The 24,152-nt window shown below is 38.0% G+C and overlaps 1 protein-coding gene and 1 long non-coding RNA gene across 7 annotated transcripts in view; one reads left to right on the forward strand and one right to left on the reverse strand.

The window, feature by feature from the left end:
- Positions 1 to 1,113: 1,113 nt before the first annotated feature.
- On the reverse strand, positions 1,114 to 20,116 carry CIBAR1 (CBY1 interacting BAR domain containing 1). Of its 2 annotated transcripts, none has more exons than XM_061448112.1 (9): positions 19,951 to 20,116; positions 17,654 to 17,888; positions 15,058 to 15,126; positions 10,986 to 11,087; positions 7,352 to 7,456; positions 5,972 to 6,085; positions 4,254 to 4,373; positions 1,803 to 1,901; positions 1,114 to 1,202 (listed from the first exon to the last, which is right to left on the reverse strand). In XM_061448112.1, exons 1-9 carry the CDS (start codon positions 19,980 to 19,982, stop codon positions 1,176 to 1,178), a joined length of 903 nt encoding a protein of 300 aa, XP_061304096.1. In that variant the 5' UTR covers positions 19,983 to 20,116; the 3' UTR covers positions 1,114 to 1,175. The 2 variants fall into 2 exon arrangements, with proteins under 2 accessions (XP_061304096.1, XP_061304095.1); XM_061448111.1 differs by having other exon boundaries at positions 1,114 to 1,241; positions 19,951 to 20,113.
- Positions 20,117 to 20,392: 276 nt separating this feature from the next.
- Positions 20,393 to 24,152, forward strand: part of LOC133266666 (uncharacterized) — a 28,697-nt gene continuing 24,937 nt past the window's right edge. For all 5 annotated transcript variants that reach the window (XR_009742479.1, XR_009742482.1, XR_009742478.1 and 2 more), the window contains exon 1: positions 20,393 to 20,842. This is a non-coding gene — a long non-coding RNA (uncharacterized LOC133266666). The remainder of the gene's footprint in view (positions 20,843 to 24,152) is intronic.

The following is a 24,152-nucleotide window of genomic DNA, read 5'->3' on the forward strand; positions in this document are numbered from 1 at the left end:
ATCTTAGGTAATACTTGATGCTGTAATTACATTCTAAATTTTTCTGGCTTTAAAATACTTCAGTCAGTGGCTTGTTAATCTATAGTTTGGAGGCCACACAATTTCTGTCCAACATTTAAACCTACAACCTTATATATGCAGGACAAAGTTGCCCAACCTGTACTTCTTCCTTGCTGTAAGTTCTGTAATTCCTAAAGTTGATTTTTGTGAGGTAGGGGAGGAGAAAGAATGTGAAGCTGCTGAGGAAAAAAAACAACTTTCTGTACCCCAGCTGCTAATCTTTTAGTGGAAATTAAACTAAACACTGCTTCCTTCCCCCCCAAATTCCTTTTTCATGGCATAGTACAAAAATAATTGCTATTTGCATATATATATATATATATATATATATATATATGATATGAAAACTTGGTATAGTCATGGAATTAACCACCAGTTTTGGAGATGGACTACATGACTTCACTGAATATTAAGTGGTAAAGTGATGATCATCATAATTCTGATGTGATACAGATATTTATTGAAGTGCCCTACTTACAGAAATAGAGGGGAATTAGTTACCTGGATTAAAGTTCCTGATCATTAGTGTTCTACTCCTTGTCACCAGTATGTAATTTTGGTGTAAAACCGTTTTCTGAGTTTAAAACAATCCTATATTGTGAAATCTTTACTTGTATTTTCATCACACTATTTTTTGGCAAAACCTGTTTTTTGACCTGTCAGAACAAGTATGCATTGCATACTTTGCATAAGTTGACAAAGGCAGCCTCAATATTTAAAATGCACTCCCTCATTTATTTCTGTATTTGGTTATAACTTAAAAGATTGTTTTCCCAGTTACAGGTTTAAATTCCAGATTTATACATGTGTTCTTTCCTCAGCGGATGCTGAAGCCAGAGATAAACAATACAGTAGCAGCTTTCTGGCAGACAGTTGTATGCTGTTCAGAAATGAACATGCAGAACCACTATTTCCAAACAGGGTAAGAAATTACACTCAAAATGTGTAATTTCTTGTGTGTTTAATCGGTAACTGAATCAAGCAGTTAAACACATGAAACTTGAACCGTATATAGCATGTCAACTGATAAATATCAATTATATAAAATATCAATTAGTTTTATTATAAAGGCACTTTTATTTAAAAGCAAAGCAGCATTCAACGTAGATACCGGGCTAGGTCCTTCTTGGTGAACGTTCATTCTGTATGTGTAAAGGAATCAAAAGTCATCTTAGTCAAGCCTGAAGATAGAATGAGAAAACAGCAGACCTCACCCTGTCTTCTGCTGTCCAAAGATTTCATTTGGCTACCCACTAACACGGTTATTGCTGTCATGAGTTTGGTGAGTACTACAGTTGCTTCAGGACACATAAACCAATTCTGATAGGTATAGCTAGAAGACTTACTAAATCCAAGAGGTGTGCAGCTAGAGAGTAAGGTAATATATTGGCAAAGTAATGAGCAAACCCTTATGTTCAGAACTGCTTGTCAGCTTAGTGCAGGTTTTGCACAACATTCATCATGTAAGTCTTAGCAAATGTGACTGCGGTATAACATTTATGCAAGTATAATACAGGATTCTACTTAAATACTTCATTTTCTAGCTACTGAAATTGTTGATTTTCAGCAGATTTTGTTCCATTATTTGAAATTGGAACTACTATTAGTGCCAGTTCTTCTGCTGGAACTTTAAAAATGCAGCCTCAGTGAAGTTTTTGATTAACACACAAAGACTTTATATAAAGGGAAATATTTTTTTCCCAATCAAAAAAAAGACTTTTAGAACAGTTTTGTTATCTCACTTCTTTTGGAGCATCTAATTCATCCTCTTCGTCATCTTCCTCCTCTTCATCTTCCTCTTCCTCCTCTTCTTCTTCCTCTTTTCTCAGCATACTGGAAATCTGCCAAAACAAAAATCCAACAAAAGTAAATCAACTGTTCGTTCTCCTAAAAGAAAAACATTTCTGTTAGCATTCCTAGTCTAAGTACTTGAGGGTTGTTCCTTTGTGTGTGTGTGTGTGGGGTAAGTAGTTTATCCTTTAACCCTTCAACTTCTAGTAATACGCACAATGCCAACAGAAAGATACAAGGCACAGAATGTAAGTACAGTAACGAGTTTTTAAAACTAAGAAAATCCCCATAATCCTGAGCCCTGTTATAGGGAAGGGAAAACTATGTGTTGATCAAATTAATGTTAAAAATGAACAAGCTGTAAGTCAGGTTTTTTCCAAGTTGCCTGGTGAGGCAGCAGGCTGAAGATGACTATTAAGATGTAATTTTATCTGGAAGACATCAAACCTCTTCAGTGAAGTGAAAAAATCAGCAGTATGCTGCTCTAAGATGGTTTTGGGAATAAATTATTCAAAGTTTACTAGAAGAGTCTTGATTCATGTATGAACTTCTTTCCCTGCCCATCAGTGCTTGCCCTTCAGAATGATCCTTTTTTGGTTCATCAAATGTTAAAAACAAGTGCCAGCTGCCAAGCTCTCATCTCATCTGACAGATTCTGCAATCTATACTTTTTTCTAATGACGGCTCAATCTTATTCCTATTGAAAATAGATTATTCACAGAAGATGCAACATTTAAAATTTAAAGTAGAATACATATTTTTTTCTATCCCCATGAGAAAAGAAGCACTAAATTAAAAGATAGTTATCCAAGTCATCTGCAAAGCTTTTGAAAAATGATTTTAGGTTCAGCAGTTCTCTAAGGGCATCTGCAGCTCTAATTTTGGTTATATTTTCTGAGTTCTCTTATACCCAGTGATATAATAAAGATTCAGTATTGAAGACAAAACTTCCTTTTTTTTTTTTAACCAACCCCCTATTTTAAAAGTCCTTAAATGCTGGTTATTAAATTGACTTCTGAGATCTCATAATTCACACAGCTATGTATGTAACAAAAGTTTTTTTGTGCATGCATAAAGCAAACTGCAATCATTGAACTAATGAAAGCAGAAAAATCGTTAGTCTTGTTGATGCTCACAAAGTACATAATTTAGCTTGAAGTAAGTGCTTGCTTACAAATCTCTGAATATAACAGAAAATGGAGTTAATAATTGGATGAAGCTGGGTTAACTTGAATCTAAATGCCTAAAACAGCACTGTTTCACTCTGTGAAAGAAGAAAAAGACAATGATACTGATTTGTAATTGGAGATCAAGGAATGCTGCAGATTGAGCCTGTTAAAGGTAGCTTCATTGCACTGGATAGACTCATTTTCCAAGTTTTTTCTAGTTAAGAGCATCTAAAATTCTTAAGAAGAACTTCAGTCCTATTTCTGAAATAGGAGGTGCTATGTTGGCTTCAAGGTTTTTTTTCTGCTTGCTACCCAAGTACCTCTGACCATGCTGTAATTAACTCAATAGTAAATTAAATATTAACACTGGTGGCCGTGAGGTGGTAGTCAGATAGCTAAACATAAGAGCCAAAAAAGGATGAGAGTAAGGATAAAGTGAGAAAGGAAATTAATTCATGTTATTTTGCCATAAAGCTAGAACATACAGGTACATGAAAATTCAATTTTTGATTACTTAATGCTGAAAAAAAATAATTAAAAAATGTAATGGAATCTGAGAATTTGTTGCTCAAAATGTCATGTGAAAATGAATTCTCTAAGTTTGCACATAGGTGGTGACTGTCCTTGCTTAAGTTAAGCTGCATGTTTCACTGTGTGCTACTACAAAAAGCATGCCAGTTCCCTTCTCATGTCTTACACAGCAGACAGTGTTGGAGCACTGGATATAGACATTTTCAGCCATGGTTAAAATGATACTTTGAGGGCAGGTGCAAAACAATTGGCTATATTAAATGCCCGTGGATAAAACTTGCATAGTTAAGTTTAATTTAAAATATCTGGAAAAGGTCGTTCGCTTCTGCTGTAGTTCTGCCTAAATTACAACATACCACCCTGCTTCAATAAAATGAAATGCTGAAGTTAAAATTGCCAAGTAAACAGAGGGATTTACAAAAGATTATAATGAGTACTTAAATAGCCTTTTCAGAAATTATGTAAAATTATCTGAAATAGTCATGTTTAAAAAAAGACCATAATCCCTAAAGAGATTTTCTCATAGTAGGGAGCCATCCTATGAAAAACAGTTTTCCTGGTGCACAGTAGTTTTTTTTTATCTTTGGAACTGTCCTGAACTGAGTAAATGTAGTGAGTGCATCCATGTACGTGTCCATGGAGCTAAGGCTCTACCTTAAGACATTCTTTTAATACAGTGATCTAGCATTTATTTTTTCTTACCTGTACTGTCCTCAGTGAAGATTTTAAGGAGCCAGTTCTTTGTACGGGGGACTTTGAATTTGCACGAACTATGTCTAAGCGAGATTGATAGTCAGGTGGATGAAGTGAGCTCCGAAAAACCTGTTCAGATGAAGAAGGCTGTGACTTGGATGCCATGATACATTCACCAAGACTGAAGTTAACAAAAATGCAGCACTGGACAATTAAACCTGCTTTAGAGATCTGCATCGACAGTAGTTGATCAACACTTCTAGTTGAAACATCCTTGCTCAGCCTGTCATATTTACTGTGGTCAAAGAGATCTGAGGGAATTTACCAGGTGGAAAACTGCAGTAGTTCCCCACTGACATACACAGCTGAGTTTCAGGCTAACCTAGAGGTACCAGCCCCAGCAACTCCCTTCAGGTCTACATTTCTGGGAGGTGAACTCCTAGCCCCTTCACCTGCAAATCCTTGCTGCCAGTCACAGCTGCATCAGAAAAAATTCAGCTGATATGTTCAGCTGTGCAGCTCAAGGAAAATTTGGGAAACCCTTAGAGTACAGGAGAAACTATAATATACATTATAAGTTCTTTCCAACAAACAGAAAGAATAAATTTTAAGACTTAACAGCCTGATGCTGTTTGTGCAACACCTATTAAAAAAGTCAAGGAAGATACTAGAATTATGGTCAGTATTTTTATGGAGAGTAAATATTGTCCAATTAACAGGTAATTTAAAAGGAGATTAGAAATGTGGTTGTGAAAGATAAAGTACTGACTTGAAGAATATTTTTGAATTGGTGCCACATGACATTTTAATTGTAAAATTAGAACACTGCAAAACTGCCATGGTGTAGTTTAAATAAAGTAAAAATACTAAGCAGTCTCAAATGTGACTGTCACTAAAGAATCATGATTCTATATGTCTTACACTAAATGAATACTGCCATCCTTGCTCCTCGGCTGTGTTATGGAAAATGAAATAAAAATAAATAAGGACTGGTAAGATTTGCCAAAAAAAAATAAAAACCCACAAAAGAAAACCAAACAAAAAGACCAAAAATGATCCAACTTTGACAAGCTGAACACACATATGCAACGTACAAGTTTAAAAGTCCAACATCCAGAAGAACTGCAAGAATGAATAAAGGACTGAAAAACATGTCTTGGGAAAGGGAGACTGTAACTCAGAGAACAGAAAGGGTGACTTGAAAAGGAGGTGTAACTGCCATAAGGTAAAAAAAAGCAATTTGATTACAAATATCTCCAAATTCTAGAACAGTCTAATAAAAAATGACTGAAAGGCAAAAATAAGCAAATAAAACTCAGAATAGAAGGGAGATATTTTTAATGAATTAGTCTTTAGCACATCTTCTCACAGCAGTGTAAGATTGTCTCTACTGTGCATCTTTACAGTGAGATCACTGCAGAGGTGTTCTTTAAGAACTATGATGAGCTGAGCTGGGAGTGGCAGTTAATTTAGGAAAGTCTGTTATCTGTGTTTTGTGGGAAAGATTAGATTGCCACTGCAGTTCTCTGTTTTTAACACCTCTGAGTTTGTAAACCTGTATGCTCTTGCTGCAGAAGTGCAAAAAAGGCTTGGTATATGTAAGAAGCTTGCTTTGGGAACCAGAAACATACGTTATATTTTCTACCTGTGACATGGATAGTCCCTAAGTGTGGAAATTTTTTTTATGTAGTATGTAAATTGAAAAGAAAATCTTAAATCACTCTTACCTCTAAATCTTCTTCTTCATCAATATTTTGGATATTTTGGTAGGCAGCAGTATATATCTCTAAAGCTTTCCCATGGAATAACATTTCAATGGTTATAAATTCAGAAAATATGTTCTAAAAGCAAACAAAACCAAAGGTTTTCTTAATGCAGTAAAGTACATTTTCACTTCCAGAAATTTCTGAATTCTGTACTTGGTAGTTACGTGATACAATTAACTGCACAATACCAAGTAATTTTAAGTAGTTGGACCTGAATTTTAGAAATCAAATATAAATGCTGGCTGGGCCGTCACTTGTGCAGTTGTCATTTCATACTAAATTCTAAGTAAACAGTTGAAAAGCAAGTGCGGACTCATTAGGAATTAATAAAATATTCTGAAAACTCACTTAATGTTCCCCAGTATGTATTTGCAAGATGTAGTCTGGATTTTTTGCCTTACTGTATCTTTTTTTTGCTTTACTTTTATCTTTTTTAACAGGTTGGGGATAAATTATCTCTAAATTATATAAAAATATATAAATTTATATAATATATATTTATATTCCATATAAATATATACTTTATATATCGGTACAGAAATACAATTTTCATAAATATATAATAATTATATATATTTTTATATATGATTTACAGATGACATTTTATATAACAAAATATACTTTATATATAAAACCCCTACTTAATGCTGACATCTTCAGATCTCATGCAATCTTTTTCATATTACGGTAACATCAAGTTACATCGTTGGTTTGGCTGTTTTTTTTCAACCATCTTTTGTTCTTTCATATTTAGTCTGTCTCCCCTCCAACAAAAAAGTATCTTACATCAACAATTTTATAATTAAATCCAAGATCACATAATGCAGGTGGTTTTCAGCCACTATAGTCTTTGGGACTTATGCCACTTCATGTTTTACATTAAGAGAGAAATTAAGGCTTTGATTACTTGCAGTTACTAAACATTCTGCGCTTCTGGCATCAGTAAAAATTTTAACTGGAGTAACCCCCACAAGTCTCAGCATGGATAGATATATTATTTACTTATCACTGTTTCTGATAATTTTGCTGATATTAATCTACATACATCATTCCACTAACAAATGCAGCTACCAGTAAAGTAGAACACAGCAAATATTGGAAGGTGCAGGCACTAAACAATTAGATACAGCAAAATTCTGAATTCAATAAACTGTAAGGATAATGAACTGATTTTTTAAATTCAAAACTTCAAAATATTTGGATTATGAAATATTCATGAATATCACATGATTTGCATTTATGTAGGCTTATGTTAATACTAAACATTGCTAATCTTGCCAAAGAGTATAGGAATTATGCAAGATGAAATGTGATGTCACACTGAAATGTGAGCACACGTACTTTTATGTCCCTTATTTTCTGTTTCTCAAAGTTATCAATGGTTTCCTTCAGTTGCTGAGTTGTTCGAGTAGCATCCAGTGAAGCTCTTTGCAATTCACTTTCAGCCTGGTAAAGGTAACATAAAGGTGAAATTAGTCCTGTGTTTGATACAAAGATATTTGCTCTAATTGCCATGAAAACATTTAAGTCTGGGTTTTCAAAATATTACACATCTAAGTTAGTGTATTTGTAAATTTGTTTGCATCTTAATAAACAAATAAAGGTGCCTTCCACCCCATTGTGACTTTCAAAATGTGAAAAATGACTAGCTGCATCCAGTCAGGAAAAGTCCCACTGGCCTAATCTATGTTCTGATAATAGTCATCTGCTAATTCTGAGCCTGATGACAGTGACTGAGTTCAGGGAATAAACCCAGCTCAAGGGTTTACCCTTCAGAAAAGTTGAGGGTTTTTTTAAAGGAGTAAGGAGAGGGCCTTTACACCTTTTAAAAGGTGTAAAGGAGAGGGCAGGAGTGCACAGGCCAGAGTGGTGGATGAGCAGAAAAGATCACCCTTTATTTTCAAGCGCAGACCAGCCTGCTGGGTCTAGGATTAATCTTTTCCATGTGCTGAACCTCATCTTCCTAAATTTTTATAAATTATTTAAATATACAATAGAGCAGCAGCTGGAACTAATGCACTTTTCATGTAAGTATTTCAATCAGCAGACTAGAGTTAATATTTTTAGATCTAAAAGCATTTCAGGTATTTTGTATTTTTATATTACTAGCATATTTTATAAAAAACATCTGCAGTAGGGCACCAGGAAGTGGACACATCAGTCAGTCCCTGATGCAGAAATACACAGTTTTTCTTATTTTGTTGCTTCAAAAAGCATTTTAGATATGTATTTTACTTAGATATAACTACAAACTATAGAAATGTGTACTACCATTTAAATAAAGGTATTGAAGCTATTCTGGTTAAGTAAAGTCTGAGAATTGTGTTGTACTATTTGTACTATTACAAAGTAACAATGTAAGGATGTAAAGAGCTTGATCTTGAAGACCATAAAATTTGGGTCTAAACTTATTTTCCATACATTACTGGTCAAACAAAACTAGTGAAGAAATATTTACTTACAGCCTCTGTTAGCGAGTATCATCATAATATATTTTGTCCTGAGATTTGGGAGTAGTGTATGGATCAAGTAATTGAATCCTACAGTCAAGATGTAGGATTCTTCCCAGATCTAGTTTTTAGTGTTACAGGTATATGGAAACCTAAGGCATAAAGTGTGCTCTGTCTCTTCATTTTCTCTGATTAAAATCTGTTACCCTCATATTACACAATTAATCAATTTGAAACAGTCTTACAAAAATGGCTTAAAGTCATAGGCACAACTCTGCCATTACCAAGCAAACAAACTTGATAATCATCTTCAGTAATATATAAGGTTACGTGTTCATCTCCCTTTCTTAATTTTGCCCAACACAGGAGGGAAGCAGAGTAAGGAAAGACATTTTGTGAATTCTCAATTATTACTATCAGTCACTCTCTGTAAATGAAGGCAACTGTTACGCATAAGCAGCCCTTACACATGCAAATACAGCATGTTATTTCTAGGATAAATAAATTTATCTTCTCAATCCATCTTAAACAGACTGGCAAGATTCTGTGCCCAGATGCTTTCAGAAAGGAATTTTGTTTGTTGCAGAGTGAAGCGCCTAAACTTGCAGAACCTGCATAGTTTGCACAACAGCAGTTTGGTATTTTCTCTTCTGGAGCACTCACCTGTGACTGGAAATGCTAGTAAAGGAAAACAATGGCAAAACAATATTCATAGAAGTATCTGTTTTCACATTGTGAAGTATCTACCTCGGGTATTTCAAAACTTTTGTGTATGTGGAGGGTGCTGTTACGATGTTGTCTGAAGTTTCCTACTGTAAGACATTACATATAGTTTGTTCCAGCTTTGCTAGAATTCAAGTATCCAGGCCAAAGTATTTCAGGACAGCTGTTTGTCTTGGATTGGGAGTTTGGTTATTTACTTATTTAAATACTGATAGTAATAATAAAATAATAAAAATAACCAGACAGCTTTGGTGGACCATTTCAGGATAAAAAATAATTGTGATTCAAAGCTGTACCACCCCCATCTTTTATAAGATAGACATAAATCTGGGAGTAAGTATGGAGCCTTTGTTATCTGTGGCCAAAACTGTTACCTGCTTACTGTTACATCACAGTTGCTTAAGAATAAGAGAACCACTGCTGGAGGTGTGCTACCAAACATGGTGAAGCCTCTCTCAAACATAAAAGCAGACTTGCACACATATTCAGGATCAAATGAACATATTCCCGCTCCCAGTACTTTTTATGCATTTTGTGTTGATCACTTTAAAATGCCAATATACAGCATTTGATCCCTTTGGCCATACGCAAAACCAGACTCTACTGAGGTTTAGTAACTCTTCAGGCAGCGTCTTAAGTACAGAAAACACAGGTGCTGCAAGCAGCTCAGCCACAGGAGGATATTTGGGAGTAGCTTAGAAAAGAGAAAGGAAGAAAGAAGCTAGGTGCCAGGCACATACCCATGAAATCAACTGGGAATTAGCACAAGAGGGAGAAAAATGCACCCAGTCTCCCTTTAGGGAGAATAGCTTACTGTTAGCATTTACTTCCAATGGAAGAAAACTGCATCACAGCTCAAGTTCTAACCCTACGGCTGACATCTGTTTGTCTATTACATGAGGAATTCTAATTAGTAATCAATTTAACTGCTTTAATTAATATTAAATGGGAATTCTTTGGCAGAGACAAAAATAAAACGTAATTCCCCTGGGTGGCATCTGACCACCAGAGTCATTTCTGCTCTTTCTGCAGTCCCATGCCCCAAACACTAGAAAGATCCTAATTTCTGAAATAAAAGTTGATGAAATCCAATGAAGACTAAGACTGCCTTGCTCCTGAGTCCAGTACTAGAGTGTAATAAACAGCACATTATTATGAACTTAAATGCTGTACCATAATTCATACAGGGACTGAAGTGGGATTGCCTTGATCCCCTTTATTTTGTCATTCTTAGATTCTGATTGCTTCGGAATTTGAAACTTCAGTGAGATTTTAATGGAAATTCTGTGGAAGCTATTTTTCCCCCTGTGATACCTAATAGCATACTGCAGAGGGTCACTGGTCTTTTGAAAGCAAGAGTAGTCTGAGTATTCTACTAACAATAACAACTTTTCATGCTTCATCTCAGTTGGAGGAAAGTCAGACCCCATCTAGAGCATCATCTAGGTACAAGGAAGCACAACTGCCAAAGTGACAAGGAAAAAAATAAATCCCCCAACCCCCCACATAAGTAAAAAAGGAGTTGTCTGATTATACTTTCAAAAACCTCCAAATCCCCAGATGTGATCTGTGCCTACCTCTGCATAAACATATCAAATGCTTTGTAGTTTTCTTTTAATAAAAAAGGGACTAACAAAGCAGCTCTTGTAAGCTGTATCATAAGGTTTAAGGAAAGTTTGAACATCAATATAAGAAACAGTCCCTCCAAAGAGCGTTTTTCTCATACTACTTTCTAAACATATTAGTTTAATTCCTGAGAATTTAAAAAAATATTTCTTATAACCATTAGAAATAGAGGATACAATAATGTGTCGATCTGATGGATTCCGCTGACGTGTCTTTTCCAGTTGAGACAATTGCTTGGCTTCTCGGTTCTTTGCAGTTAAAGTTGCTTTAAGATCATTCTGGAAATAAAATGGTTTAGACATGTTTGAAATAGATCTAGGAAAACACAAAATGCACTTTTCTTCACACATACATTGCTTAGAAAACATAAATGAAACTTCTGCTTTAAGTAAAACCAGATTTTACTGATCTTTATTCTATTAAATGATCCCCTAAAAGAGAAGTCAGTGGAGATCAAAAGCGTTTAGCACCTTGCACAACTCTCTGTAGCACACACTACAATTTAAAATGTGGGGGGAAAAGAGAAAAAAATATTTACAGCTTTTTGTGAAGAGCACAGTAGATAGTCAAAAGCTGAGATCCCCAAAACACAAAGACAGGCCCACTGCAGACTTAGCAATGGAATAAAGATGTCGCTTAGAAATAAAAAGTGGCATTTAATATATCAGTAAGAAAAAAAACAAAACAGGCAGCAGTCAATACCAGTCAGAAGTTATTAAGAACACAAAACTGCTACACAGAGCTTAAGGGGCATAGAAAATCCATGTCTGAAAGGGTTAAACTGCGTATTTATAAATGCAGTTAGTAAAGTGCCTAAATAGAGTTGGAACAAGAAAAGCTAGAAAAGATGAAACTTGCTGATCTAGAAAAGGCAGAAACTGTTGCTAAGTATTTATGCTTCTCACTTCTGAAGGAGGATGTACTTCAGGAAGACCTGTGACAGTTTTAAGAATGGTTACATACCACTCTCAAATTCTTGTTCATGCTATAAAACTGTGTTTTGCAAGTAGTTTGGCATACATGGAATATAAAATTGCCAGTCAGATGTTTATCACTCCATTGACCTTGGTATGGGAAATGGTATTAATTTTGATGGCTCTAATTTAAAGGAACAATGCCTTAGATCAAGGGGAAATACAGCCCAAGGGAATCACGTCTAACAAAATCTGAGACAGGAGTTGGGCATGCATTTCAAACCATCATTTCTTCTAAAAGGGCCAGAACAGTGGATTAAAGACTATCATCTTGGGAAGTTGCTTGTGCTCCTTCCTTGGATTTCAGGATTTTAACATAGTTGTAGGTCTCCCTCACATGTAAAGACACACAACGAAGAATGCATCTCTTTTACAAGTTTTGTGATCTTATGACCTGTGGTCCAGACCACTAGTCAGTGATAAGCACAAACATGCCAAGTTTCCACATGCTCTGTTTCTTCAATAATGAGTCTGTACATGAGGTCAGGGTCAAACCATGGCAGCTTCTTCATTCTTTCTATCCTTACTGTCTGTTGGCATGTCCTTGTGTGTATGACTGTCATTTTGTTTCATCTTTAGGGACTGAGAGATAGTTTCTTATAATAAAAGCAACTTCATCTTTAGTCCTTCAAAACTAATTTTGCTGCTATTCTTTCAAAAGTGAGTTTACACCACCTTTAAGGCCATCTGAAAGACTGTTGGAGGGAGCTTTCCTTTCTCCTGTATGAAAACCATGCAAGAAGAGCAATAATGGAAAAAAAACAATAGCATTACATTTTAAAATTTGAATTAGAAAACAGGAAGACCTTTATTTTTACCACTGAACAAAATAGGTTTGTATTTAATGCATGTTTAGTGTTATTTAATGATGGCCGTGGTAACAGTACTGACGTCCCAGCCAATCAGATTTAAAGTTGTGGCTGAAAGTTCTGACTTCCATGCAGTATACTGTTGAGAATGCTAAGGAAGCCACTAGGGTTCTAGAGTTACCATTACCAAATTCAGCATTTTCTTTCTAGTGCATAGTGACTTTGGAAGTACCTACAGGGACAGCACTGTTCCCTTCTCTACTGCTCTGTTCTCTGTAGCAACAGCCTCCATCAAACATACTTCTTTGCTAGCCAAAGCCTGAGAAAGACTTGTTGCTACTGTGGCTATAGTGGTGGAGCTATATGCAAGTCTTGGATGTACAAAGGTACATATTTTCTCCAGGATGCTGAAAAATCAAGGTGCAGAAAAATACCCTGAACAAAATACTCAGAAGCTGGGGAAAATGCCATTATGGTGAACCTAAATTATTAGCTGTATGAAAAGAGTTAATAATTGTTTTTACTAGCATCTAAATCCAGAAAAAAACAGACCATCACAGAGCTCTTTAATCTCAGTGGAACATATAACAAGAACCAAACATCGGTGAACTCCATTTAAAACAACACCACAAACATCAACTAACCACTAACTAAAACTACACTACAAACTCTCCTACATTCCTCTTCAGTATCTTCAGACAAAGATTTGATACATTTTTGGAAAAAATACTTTAATTATAACCGAAGAGAAATGGGACAGAATAGCCAGTGAGATAAAGGACAAGTACAGAGAATACAAAATTATTTATAGTCCCTCTGGCTTTGAACTATGAATTCAAGTCACACGTAACAACTCTGGTCACCCACCTAATTTCAAACCATACAGAAGTACAGCTACAGTCCATCCACCAGACAAGGAGCTGGCAGATCCTCATCACTGTACAGTTACCTGCTTTAGTCACTGAACTTATTAAAGCAAGCCAGTCATTTCTTCTGCAGGTGGATCACCTTGGTTTTATGACGTCCTGTTTTTACATGAAGAAAAGCATCCAGGAACAGTTGCCCAAAAGCAGAAAAGTGAAGACTGATATACAGAACAGTGAAACAGAAATCCTAGAATCCTACAATTAAGCTGCATTACAGGACAAGAATATTATACTAGTTTCCACTGAAGCTGCCAAATAGCTACTTAGCATAGTAAACCTGGAGATGTGAATGAAACAATTTTATTGTGATGGCAGTTAAAGGCCAACACTATTCTGATTGACCTGGGCCTCTTTAATGCATTTGATACCACAGGACATTCCTGTCTTAACACAACAGAAGCAGCAACAGTTTCTTTTAGACAGAGCACAGAAATAGTTTGTAGACACCCTGGAACAGATCCAACAAGTATCAGTGAGAACATCCCCTTTTTATAATGTGCTGTAATGACATACTCTGCCTGGCTTTACTTAATTGGCTCATGTAGTTACAGGTGAGGCAGTCCTGCAGCTAGCACCCTGTGCTAGCTTTACATCAGTAACAAAACTTCCTTTTTCACTAAAAATACCCCAGTGGTTAGAGATGATAACTGAAGACCAGACAGTTGAAGTTTTAGCTTAGGTTTATGGTAACTGCCAAGTAACTGGGGGTAGGGAATAAAACCATTTAATGGCCTACATTTTCAGTGAAGTCTCTCTCAGTTCAAAGGTATGTTGATAACATGGTTAATCCCACCTACAGTTTAACAATGCTCTTGTACTCACTAGCTAAGATAAACATTAAGTAATGCTGGCATTTATTTCTGGCATTGCGACAGGCAAAGACAAGAGGAAATACCAGTTACTGTTACAAAGGATGACCAGGCTTCAGTTGCCTCTGTCCTTGACATTTACTGGCTATTGGTGGTGATGCATTTCAAGACAGTATCTTCAATGCTCTGGAAGACCCAAGCACTGCAGTAGTGTTCTGTATCTCCTCAGCAGTGTTGTCATAAACTCATTAAACTTGTCTTCCAATCCCAACACTTATATCCTATAGAATACTCAGTCAGGTCTAGGTCTCACAAACTGGTTTCACAGTGACTATTAAGATACCAAATTCTAGGGTACAGGCTCTGTAGGCTCCGACTCTCCTAAGGAATACCACATGCAGTAGCACTCAAGTGCAGGATGCATTTCCTTCCTAACTGTTTCTCTAACAACTGAGACAGCTGTGCAGTGAGTTCAAAACACCCTACTCTGTTCTTCACAGTACTGAAAAGATACAAGAACAAAACCGTGAAAAATGCTAGTTTGAGATGTGATGCCACAAGGTACTCAAATTAACCATGATGAACACACTAAGATTTATGTATGTAAAATACCATCAAATAATGGTCATTTTACCTTTTGATTTATATATATTATGATACAGTAGAAGTTTGCAACCGCGTGTCCAGAACACCAAAATGTACCTTGTGAGAAAACAGACATTTAACCTACCCTTTTAAGCTTCACTATGGTGCCATAACTTTTCAGAGGTTCAACAACCTTGGCTTCAAGCCTGTCAACCTACAAAAGAAATCACAAGGTCCGTAAAATAATCCACATCTATAGTGTGCAGATTCAGGAAATGGTTTTACTATTGATTCATCTTATTAGGAATTTAGTCCATTTATGGTTAAAAGACAGTGGGGTGAAGGTTTTAAAAATATTGCAAAAAAACCAGAATTAAATATATTAACCAGTAAATCATTCATATTTTGAGGAGCTCAAGCTGATTTCTAGTGGAATTCCTTTTTCTTCATTGGCAGAATTATTCTTCATCAGGATAAATGGAACATGGAGATTCTAATAACTGAGCAGCACTAAACACATCAAACACCGCATCTTGGAGATCCTTAGCTTTCTGTCTAAAGTTAAATATCAGTGTATTTGCTCTACACTTGTTGATAGCAAAGATGGCTTAGTCCATAAACTGTCAATCATACTGTATGAAATGCAACACTTCTTAAAAATAATGAAAACAGCATCGTAGATACGAAAATCTTAAAAATATCAACAACAGGTTGTGTAAAATGCATGAACGCTCTCACAGATGAGTGCATCTGAATTTTTGTTTCAGTTCTCCTAGTTAGAAAAACAGCTACATATGGTCAGACAGGCAATAGGATAAGACCTGCCTGCTTGTCAAAATTGAATACACTGCCCAAATGGCCCCAGCATAAGCTGCTGATGACTTTGTACCATCTGGCCCTTGCTATTACATCCAAATTAGGACAAGGTACATACTTCTACTAGAAATTGACAGACATTACTCCCCTCTTAAAGTGGCAGTCGCTAGTCAGCCAAAATCTCTGCTGACTGCGCAAACAATTCTCCTTTACTACTCTCTACCAGTGCACTGTCAAACTGTTAATTTCACTTAAACTGCCAATACAAAGAATAGGGCAGTAAGGTTCTAAATGAAGCATGTGACACAGACATACCAAATAACCTCCCCATCCTGCTTACTTATCCTTCCACATGTTGTGCAAGTACCTCATACCTCAGCATTTATACATCTAGCACTGCTGCTGGAGACCAGAAATCATTAACCCTTATAAGCTAATTTTCTCTTGCCCACAATGCCAGTGTATATGAAAACTGGTTATTAATGTGATGCCCAATGGAAATAAAGCTAAGGTTATTTGATTTTCACAAGCAAAGGAGAACTGGATTTAAATAAAAGCTTCTCTTTTCTTTTGCTGCTTCTGCCTTTTCTCCTTCAAAAGGGGCTTGGGGACAGGCAAGGCAGGAGGATACAGGCCAGATGTTTTTAAAAACACACTTAAATTGAAAACAGCATAACTCAAGTTGTTACATAGGTAACTTGAAATTACAGATTCATTGTTTAAAGGTGAAAGTGGACACAGAAGTCATGCAGTCTGACTTCACATACACCTTTGGACATAATATAAATTTAATTCATTAACAGAGTGATAAATTCCTATTGCGTCAATTGAAGTATAAGGACCTATGTGTGGCTTAGCTAGAACCAGATGCGTAAGCACTTATGGAAAATAAAAATCCCATTATCCACAGCCTTGGATTTCTCCTTCCTAAAAATCTGGCCCTAAATACACTTAAAAATCTGTGGGTTTTTCTTGTTTTTCAAACCATCTACTTAATTTTTGAGGTATCCAGTCTACTAACTTGTTTTTAAAGGTTTTCTTTTTCTACTTTGTTAATACAGAAAGACTTGCTATGCTTCCTTAAAAATAAAACAGTCCTGTATGAAAACATCAAAAGTGTCAGCTACTTCAGCTGGGTTTTTTTTTTTTTCAATTATAATGCTTCTTAGCTTTTCAAAACTATAACTAGGAATTTTCTATGCCCTACTGAAAGAATAGATATGTACTTTAAAACCCAGTTTGAGTACATATGAATTTATTTTTCCTAAATCTTTGGAATTCTGGATCATAAATTACAGTTTGAGTGGCCCTGCATACAGATGTGTTAAGTGGCATAAGCACCTTTTGTTACACTCACACTTATTGAGAAGAAACATGACTATGTTGTCACGTGGTCCAAATCAAGTCTGTATTTCTAGTGTTGATTTCATAAGTCTGTAGTTCTACAGTGGTCCCCAACAGCACTTCAGACAGGCTGTCAGTTCCCAGTGCTGGATTCCAGGTAGCATTCTCTTCTGTATTGCTTCTGATTATTAATAGACTCGGCAGAAGGAAAATGACTGATTTCACCTCATCGGCTGCTGGACAACTCATGTCACAAAACTAAAAGAATGCTTTATTAACCATAAATCATAATCCAAACCCTAAGACAAATAAAAGACTTTGTCTTATATGTGTGAGTGCTCGTACGGATAGTTCCACTGACTTCAGCAGGACTAACCACAGGCAGTTTTCACTAAAGTTATTAGCAGAGTAAATGATGAATGCTTTGGCAGCCTGTCCTGCTCTGTCATTAATACATTTTAAAGTGTCTTCCCCTATATTACTCTTGTGGTACCAGAGTAAATATTTTCCCTTTTTAATCACAGATAAGTGACTGAAAAGTTCAGATGGCAAACACAACATGTAGAGCTTTAATTTTGTACCTCTGCCTGGCGATAGTCCTGAAGTCTGGAAAATTCATCTGCAAAGTTTTTCAGTCCAACTTTTAAGTTTGGTGTCTCTGTGGCTGCATATGCATATACTTCATTTACCAGAAGATCTGCTTTGTCTCGTAGTCTGGCAGTTTTACGTACATATCCAGCAAATATTTGGCACAATTCACCAAAATGTTTTTCCACATTTGAAACAGCATCTTGTATTTGTCTAGTCTGATTGTCCCTGGATACCAAAGAAAAATATGTGAGAAATAAGAAGGGGACAAATGTTTACAACACATACAGAAGAAAAGCTATATAATTATACTATTAGTAATTTATACATGCTTTGGATATCTCTTTTCAATGTAAAACAAATCTACTCTTAAAAAGATAAGGTGGTAACAGTTTGATGTACTATGTGTATTATGAATTAGTAACAAAAAAAAAGCACAAGATTTGTACTTAAAGATCCAATGGAGGAAACCCCTAATTACGAATACCAGCATTGGAAGTTTTCCTCCTGTGGTTAATCAGAAGTTCACTATTACTGATGGCATTAATTACTAACATAGTGGTAAGAGAGGCCTGCAGGTCTCAAAGGAGAGTGGGCCACACAACTTCCTGCAAGAGTCTGCAATGTAAACAGACAAGTCAATGGCTGGAGAAATTAGGCAGTGGAGGGCAAATATGTAAAGATATTAAATGTTCTTTAGATTGTGAACAGGTACTAAACTGCTCCTGGTCAGCACTACAGAGGGTAAATATACCTAAGAATTACAGAAGAAAAGTGAATGGAAACAAGTACAGAGTTGAAAACTCTAAAAACACAGAAAGAACATTCATCTTATTTGAACCAAATGGCTGTGTATTTCAAGCCCCGACTGATTCAGATTGGATGGGGCTTTTGATCCAGTGGAAAGTGTCCCTGCCCATGGCAGGGGGGTTGGAACTAGCTGATTTTTAAGGTTCCGTCGCACCCAAGCCATTCTGTGATTATTAATGATCTAAATAATTAACTCTGAGTTTTTAATTCACGTATTTCACTTGGTATTTTGCTTTCCTATTCCTGAATCACTTGATGGTCTTGTTCTAGTTATGCTTCAGTGATGCTATTAAACCAAATCACTGTCAGTGAATTCATGCCAGTTGTTGGTCTGACTGAGTCAACTACAGGACAATTTAGCCATCAGTAACTGCCAGATACTGGGTCCTCAGAAGCTTCTATGGTCTACATGAGGCAATTCATGTCAAGTGTTGGAATTCTCAGCAACAGAATTCACTCGTACCACTGTCATGGTGAGGGACAGAAACAGAAACTTCTTTCACATCCTTAAGCTATCCCAGCTCCAAATGCTGGCCAACATTTAAATACTGACTTAGTATTAGAAAAAAAAACCCCAAATTTTAATACTTTTAAGACAAAGCAACAATGCAGTGAATTCAAATGAAGAACACCCTTCTGCAGGAACTCTTCAGAAAAAATCCTTCATGCCAAAGATCTGCTACAGGCAAACCCTGGTTGTGTTACTTCTTGGCAAGCAGTCTAGAGGACTGTTCAAAAGAGATTTTGGTCAAAGAACACAAAAATACAAGTTGTTCAGTCCTCCAGGGAATGCTTGAACACAGAACCCTTTGAATAGGAAAGGTTTCACCCAGTGTGTGGGAAGGTAAGAGTCTCGTTAAGTACTAATAAAGCTGTATTTCAAAGTTAGTACCATCTAATAAAATCTTCAGTAAAAAGTACATCTTTCCTACTTTACTGTAAGGTCTTGTCAGAAAGCATTCCTCTCCCAGGGGGAAGCCTTGAACACGTTTCCTCACCTACTTTGCAATTTTGATCTCACAGTACTCCCATGCAAACAATACTTAATTTTGGGGCATAAAACCCTAAATTTCCTTAGGTGGGGGTGTGAAAAGGGCTTTTTCCCTCCTCATTATTTTTGACCACTGAGAGGTAGCCACAACATTATCAGAGAGGCCCGATTAAACCTGTATCTCTGCAGAGCACACTAATCCCAGAAAAGTTTTGCGGCCTTCCCCTGAGGCGAACAGAGGCGGTTCCCCCACTCAGGGGGGTGGCTGCACTAAGGAGGAACGGGCCCGCATCGCCCCCGACCCCCGCGGCACAGGGGGTACCCTGACTGCGCCCGGGCCTCCTCCGCTGCCCGAGAAGGCCAGACGGCGCAGCCTGCCGCCGCCACAGGAACCCCCAGAGCAGCCTTCCGGGACACCGGCAGAGACCCGCAATAGGCCCGGAGGTGCTATCGCCTCCGGGCCTCCTCCGCTCCTTGCCGGCCCGTTACCTGGCGTCCATCCCGCGGCCCAGCAGCATCATGATGGCGGCAGCGACGACCCGGCCAGGAGGAGGGCGGTGCTCCGTGTGCGCTTGGTTTCCATGGACACCAACCCAACCGCCGCACGCCCTCCCTCGGCTCCCCCTGGCTCCGCCTCTGGCGCGGGGCTGTGCGGCCTGCGGGCAGCACCGGTGCGGCCCCGGGTGGGCGTCGGAGACCGGCTTTTGGCCGCCGACACCCCCGTCCCTCCCGGCGGCCGGAGCGCGGCCGGGCCCTGGGCCCGCCGGAGGTCAGGGCTGAGCCGAGGCTTTCCGTTAGTGAGGTGGCTCATCCCCGGAGAAGTGTAGCGCAAAGCCCGTACCGGCGCAGGAGCAGACAGTGGGAAGGCTGGAGTCTGTCTCATTTTAAAATTAGTAATATTACATCCGTAAAGCTAATTGGTAAATCTTTCCAGGCTTGGCAAGTGAGAAGCGGTACCAGGGGAAGTAGCCCATCAGTCTGCCACGGAGAGCTGTTGAGGCTGGGCAGCCGTGGGGAAAAATCCCTGCAAGCACCAGCAAAGGTCTTTAAGAAAAGGGGGAAAAAAGCCCAAACAAAACCCCAAATCCCCTCTCTGTAAAGACAATGTATTGGGAATGTTGCTTAGGGGCTGCGTGACATGCTCTTCAGCGTTGGCCCTGAAGAAAGGCTGCTGGCAAAGTCCCAGAGGGTGGTGTGCAAGACAAATTCAGACAAGGCTGTTAAAGGAGGAAAGGGAGGAATTGTGCTTTGTCCAACACAACACAAACCCACTCGAACGTACAGCAATGCACGAGAGCTGAGGGCTTAGACAAGTGCTAGCATGCAGGAGAAAATCTGACATGCTTGCCTGTGCATGTGAGGAGAAACTGATTTAATTAAGGTTTGGTTTTTAACTTTTCATTATTTTTTTTCCTGTTAAAAATAATTTAGATTACTTAAATTGAAACTTTAATTCACAAACTAATCTTCAGATAACCAAGCTAAAATGAAACGGTGCCATTTTTCTCAAGGGAAAATTTATGAAATCAGCGGTAAAACCACAGAGGTTTACAGTCCTTGAGGACCTGGCAGACTAATACATCTAATGCCGAAATATCCTTCAGAGGATGCGGAGGTGAGAGGTTAGCTGTTACCTGATGGCCTTAATTTTTGACTGCAGGCCTGAGATGAAAGTTTTTAATGGTGATTCAACAACCAAACCGCTATTAATAATCTCATAAATCAGTTTAATGACCTAGGTAATAATGACATCACTGTTATTAATGTGCAGTTCTGTAATTCTTCACACTGTAGCAATATCTGAGTTTACCACTCTTAAATCTTATTCATTACACACAAGCACCACTGTGGGTGCTCTATCACCTGTCTCTCTACCATGTCACACTGCATGTTATTGGGGTGCAATATCTTATGGTTCATGCTATCTACTAATTTTTTACCTTGTACACTTTCTGAGACACACCATTCCATTTCTGTCATGATTCCTCTACTTAGACCCAGTTAAGTCTAAGCACTTTGTCCTTTATGGGAACAATTGACGTATCAGAGCAAGGTTTACCCTGTTAATTCCTCCCCCCATACACTGTTTTTTGTGCTCACATAGCATCCTGGTCTTAAGTGATAAATTACAAATCATCACCCTTGATGTGTTCTTTGTAGAATCTCCTGGTGTCCCTCAGTGGTCTTGTCTCTTTACAAGACCCTGTAGTGCAGCAGGACCTCTAGCTCACAAATTGTAACCCATTTCTGTAGTGTTAAGGGCTCTGAAAGATGAAAACATCTATGCTGCTACTTAGAGCATGTTTACACTCGGTCACCTAGGAGAGCTCAAGCAAAGCAAGTACCTGAATACCCAGAAATTCTTAATATACAGCAGAATGGTGTATGAGGTGCTATCTAAACACTGTTAGAAGTACAGTTATTTCCTTCAAATGAGAAACATAAGAAATGAGAGACTAATGAGAAACTAATGAGAAACTAATGAGAAACAGAGACTGATGCTTGTGCAGGTTTTGACACTTGAGCAAGTCACTTTGATTTTGATCACAAGTAACTTTTCCTTATTTTCAAAGTAGTTGTCACTGGAGCAAGACATAAAAGAGGAATGACAGCTCATCTTCAACTACTGCAAACTGAATCTGCTTCAATCCTGAAGTACAGGACTTGGCATAGACGTTAGAAAACTAAATCTGCATATGCTGATTCTGCACATAACTGAACTTAATAGTTCTTAATATGATGCTGCAGATAGTCCTGGAATGTGTGGTCCACCAGCTCCAGCTGCACATAGAAAGTTGAAAGTAATGTCATAAGGGCCTGTTGAAATTTTGAGTCATCAGAAAGTGCAGAAGAGCACAAGCTGCATAAATCACAGAGTGGGAAAATATTTTTGTACTGTGATTTAGAAATAATTGTGGAGAATGATGTTGAAAGTAATGCCAAATTTCCTGCTCATTACCTCTAAGTAAGTTTCCAGAATAACACAGTAAAGATGATGACATCTTATGAATGACAAATTCTAAAGATACGAAAGCTCTGAAATATTCAATTGACAGTGTTTTCCAATATTCCCTCAGAGCATAAGCAACAGAGTCCTGATTTAAATGAACTTGAGTAAATTCTCTGTACTCTTGTATTGAGCAACACTATACAACTCTAGCAGTTTTCAGCAGTGGTGAAGAATTGCCTGTCATTGCTGGGTATTAAAAACAGGATATGCATGTCTGTGGAAACTTCCAGAACATGAAGTGGGATAGAATTTATTCTGTAATATTTAGGGAACACTTTAGCCATTGGTAAGGTGGAGCCATTTTTCTGGGTGGGATTTTCACATTTTGTCAAGGAGTTTGTCCTGGATATATGTGTAAAATATTGATAGAATATTCAGTCACTTTCATGTAAGTTAACTGACGTTAATCAGTATGGTATAGTTGTCACAAACTGATCCCTGCGGGTCCAGAGGTTCATCCGTGCACTGCAGTTTGTGTGAATTCTCTGTAAATGATGAGCTGCCTATATGTTCATGTGACTGCTTCTTTTCTCCTAGTGAGTTTTGTAACTTTAGAATATTTTTTACAATCTTTAAACTAAAAAAAAAAAAGAAAAGGTTTTCCATTTTCACATCCACTTATGCTATCAAATCCTGTTATATGTATAGAAAATCACTGTAGACCTTGGATGTCAAACAACATTAATTTTAGCATATGAGTTTAGCTCATAGTGGGGGATTGGGGATTGTTCTTTGGGATTTAATAATTTCAAGTGTTTCCTTCTGGTACAATAGTTCCCCTCTTCCTGCTATTTCACTACTTTGGGTGTGCAGTTCTTTTACTAGACCACCTCTTATTCCTACCTCTGTGTTTTCTCAAGAACATGAGGCAGCTTGTGGGAAGCATGCTTCCCTGGTGCACAAGTCTCCAATAGCAAGTTCTGGATATCTTAATGTCGTGGTTTAAACCCAGTCAGGTAACTTGTTCACTCACTCCCAGTGAGTGGTGCCAAGCTGACAACAATCAAGGTCCGTGTTCGTCTCCCCCCCCCTCCCTGCACCGGGGCTCTCCCCTTCCCCGCTCCCGGAGGAACGGGGAGGAGGATCGAGAGAGTGCAACTCCTACGGGTTGAGACAAGAACAGTCCAGCAACAAATCACCACTGCTACTATCAGCTAAAACAATGATAAGGGAAAATAACAAGGGAAGAGAATACGATACCACCGGCCAAGAAAACGAGTTCCACCCGGAAGCTCCTGTCCTTCCGGGTAACTCCCAGTTACCCCCCACCCCGGGCATGACGTGCTGTGGTATGGAATACCTCCCCGGCTAGCCCGGGTCAGGCGCCCCGTCTCTGCTTCCTCACAGCTTCCCCTCCTCCCTGGCAGAGCATGAGCCTCACAGAGTCCTTGGTCAGGGTAAACATCACTTAGCAACAACCGAAAACATCGGCTTCACCAACGCTGTTCTCAAAACTAGAAGTCAAAACACAGCACTGCACCAGCTAACACAAAGGAAAAAAACATGACTGCTACTGCTGAACCCAGGACATTATCCACCCCTTATTCCATACCATTCACGTCGTGCTCAGATCCCACATTTTCAATACACCATCGCTCTCCCACATATATACATCCATATACATACAGACCAAGAGGAAAAAAATCATTTTCTTAGTGCATGGACCAATCCCTATAATGCT

The sequence above is a fragment of the Pezoporus flaviventris genome, unplaced genomic scaffold (genome assembly GCF_033815535.1).
Source record: "Pezoporus flaviventris isolate CSIRO_AGI_PZ_B2104156 unplaced genomic scaffold, CSIRO_AGI_Pfla_v1 ptg000007l, whole genome shotgun sequence".
NCBI lineage: Eukaryota > Metazoa > Chordata > Aves > Psittaciformes > Psittacidae > Pezoporus > Pezoporus flaviventris.

What these genes read in the sequence shown, in the direction of transcription:
- CIBAR1 (XM_061448112.1), bottom strand. Translation starts at nt 19,982, where the DNA reads ATGATGCTGCTGGGCCGCGGGATGGACGCCAG. An exon ending in AGAAAATAAGGGACATAAAA is followed by an intron (nt 6,086 to 7,351) that starts GTACGTGTGCTC and finishes GTTTGCTTTTAG; the next exon opens with AACATATTTTCTGAATTTAT. An exon ending in AATTAGATGCTCCAAAAGAA is followed by an intron (nt 1,203 to 1,802) that starts GTGAGATAACAA and finishes TTACACATACAG; the next exon opens with AATGAACGTTCACCAAGAAG.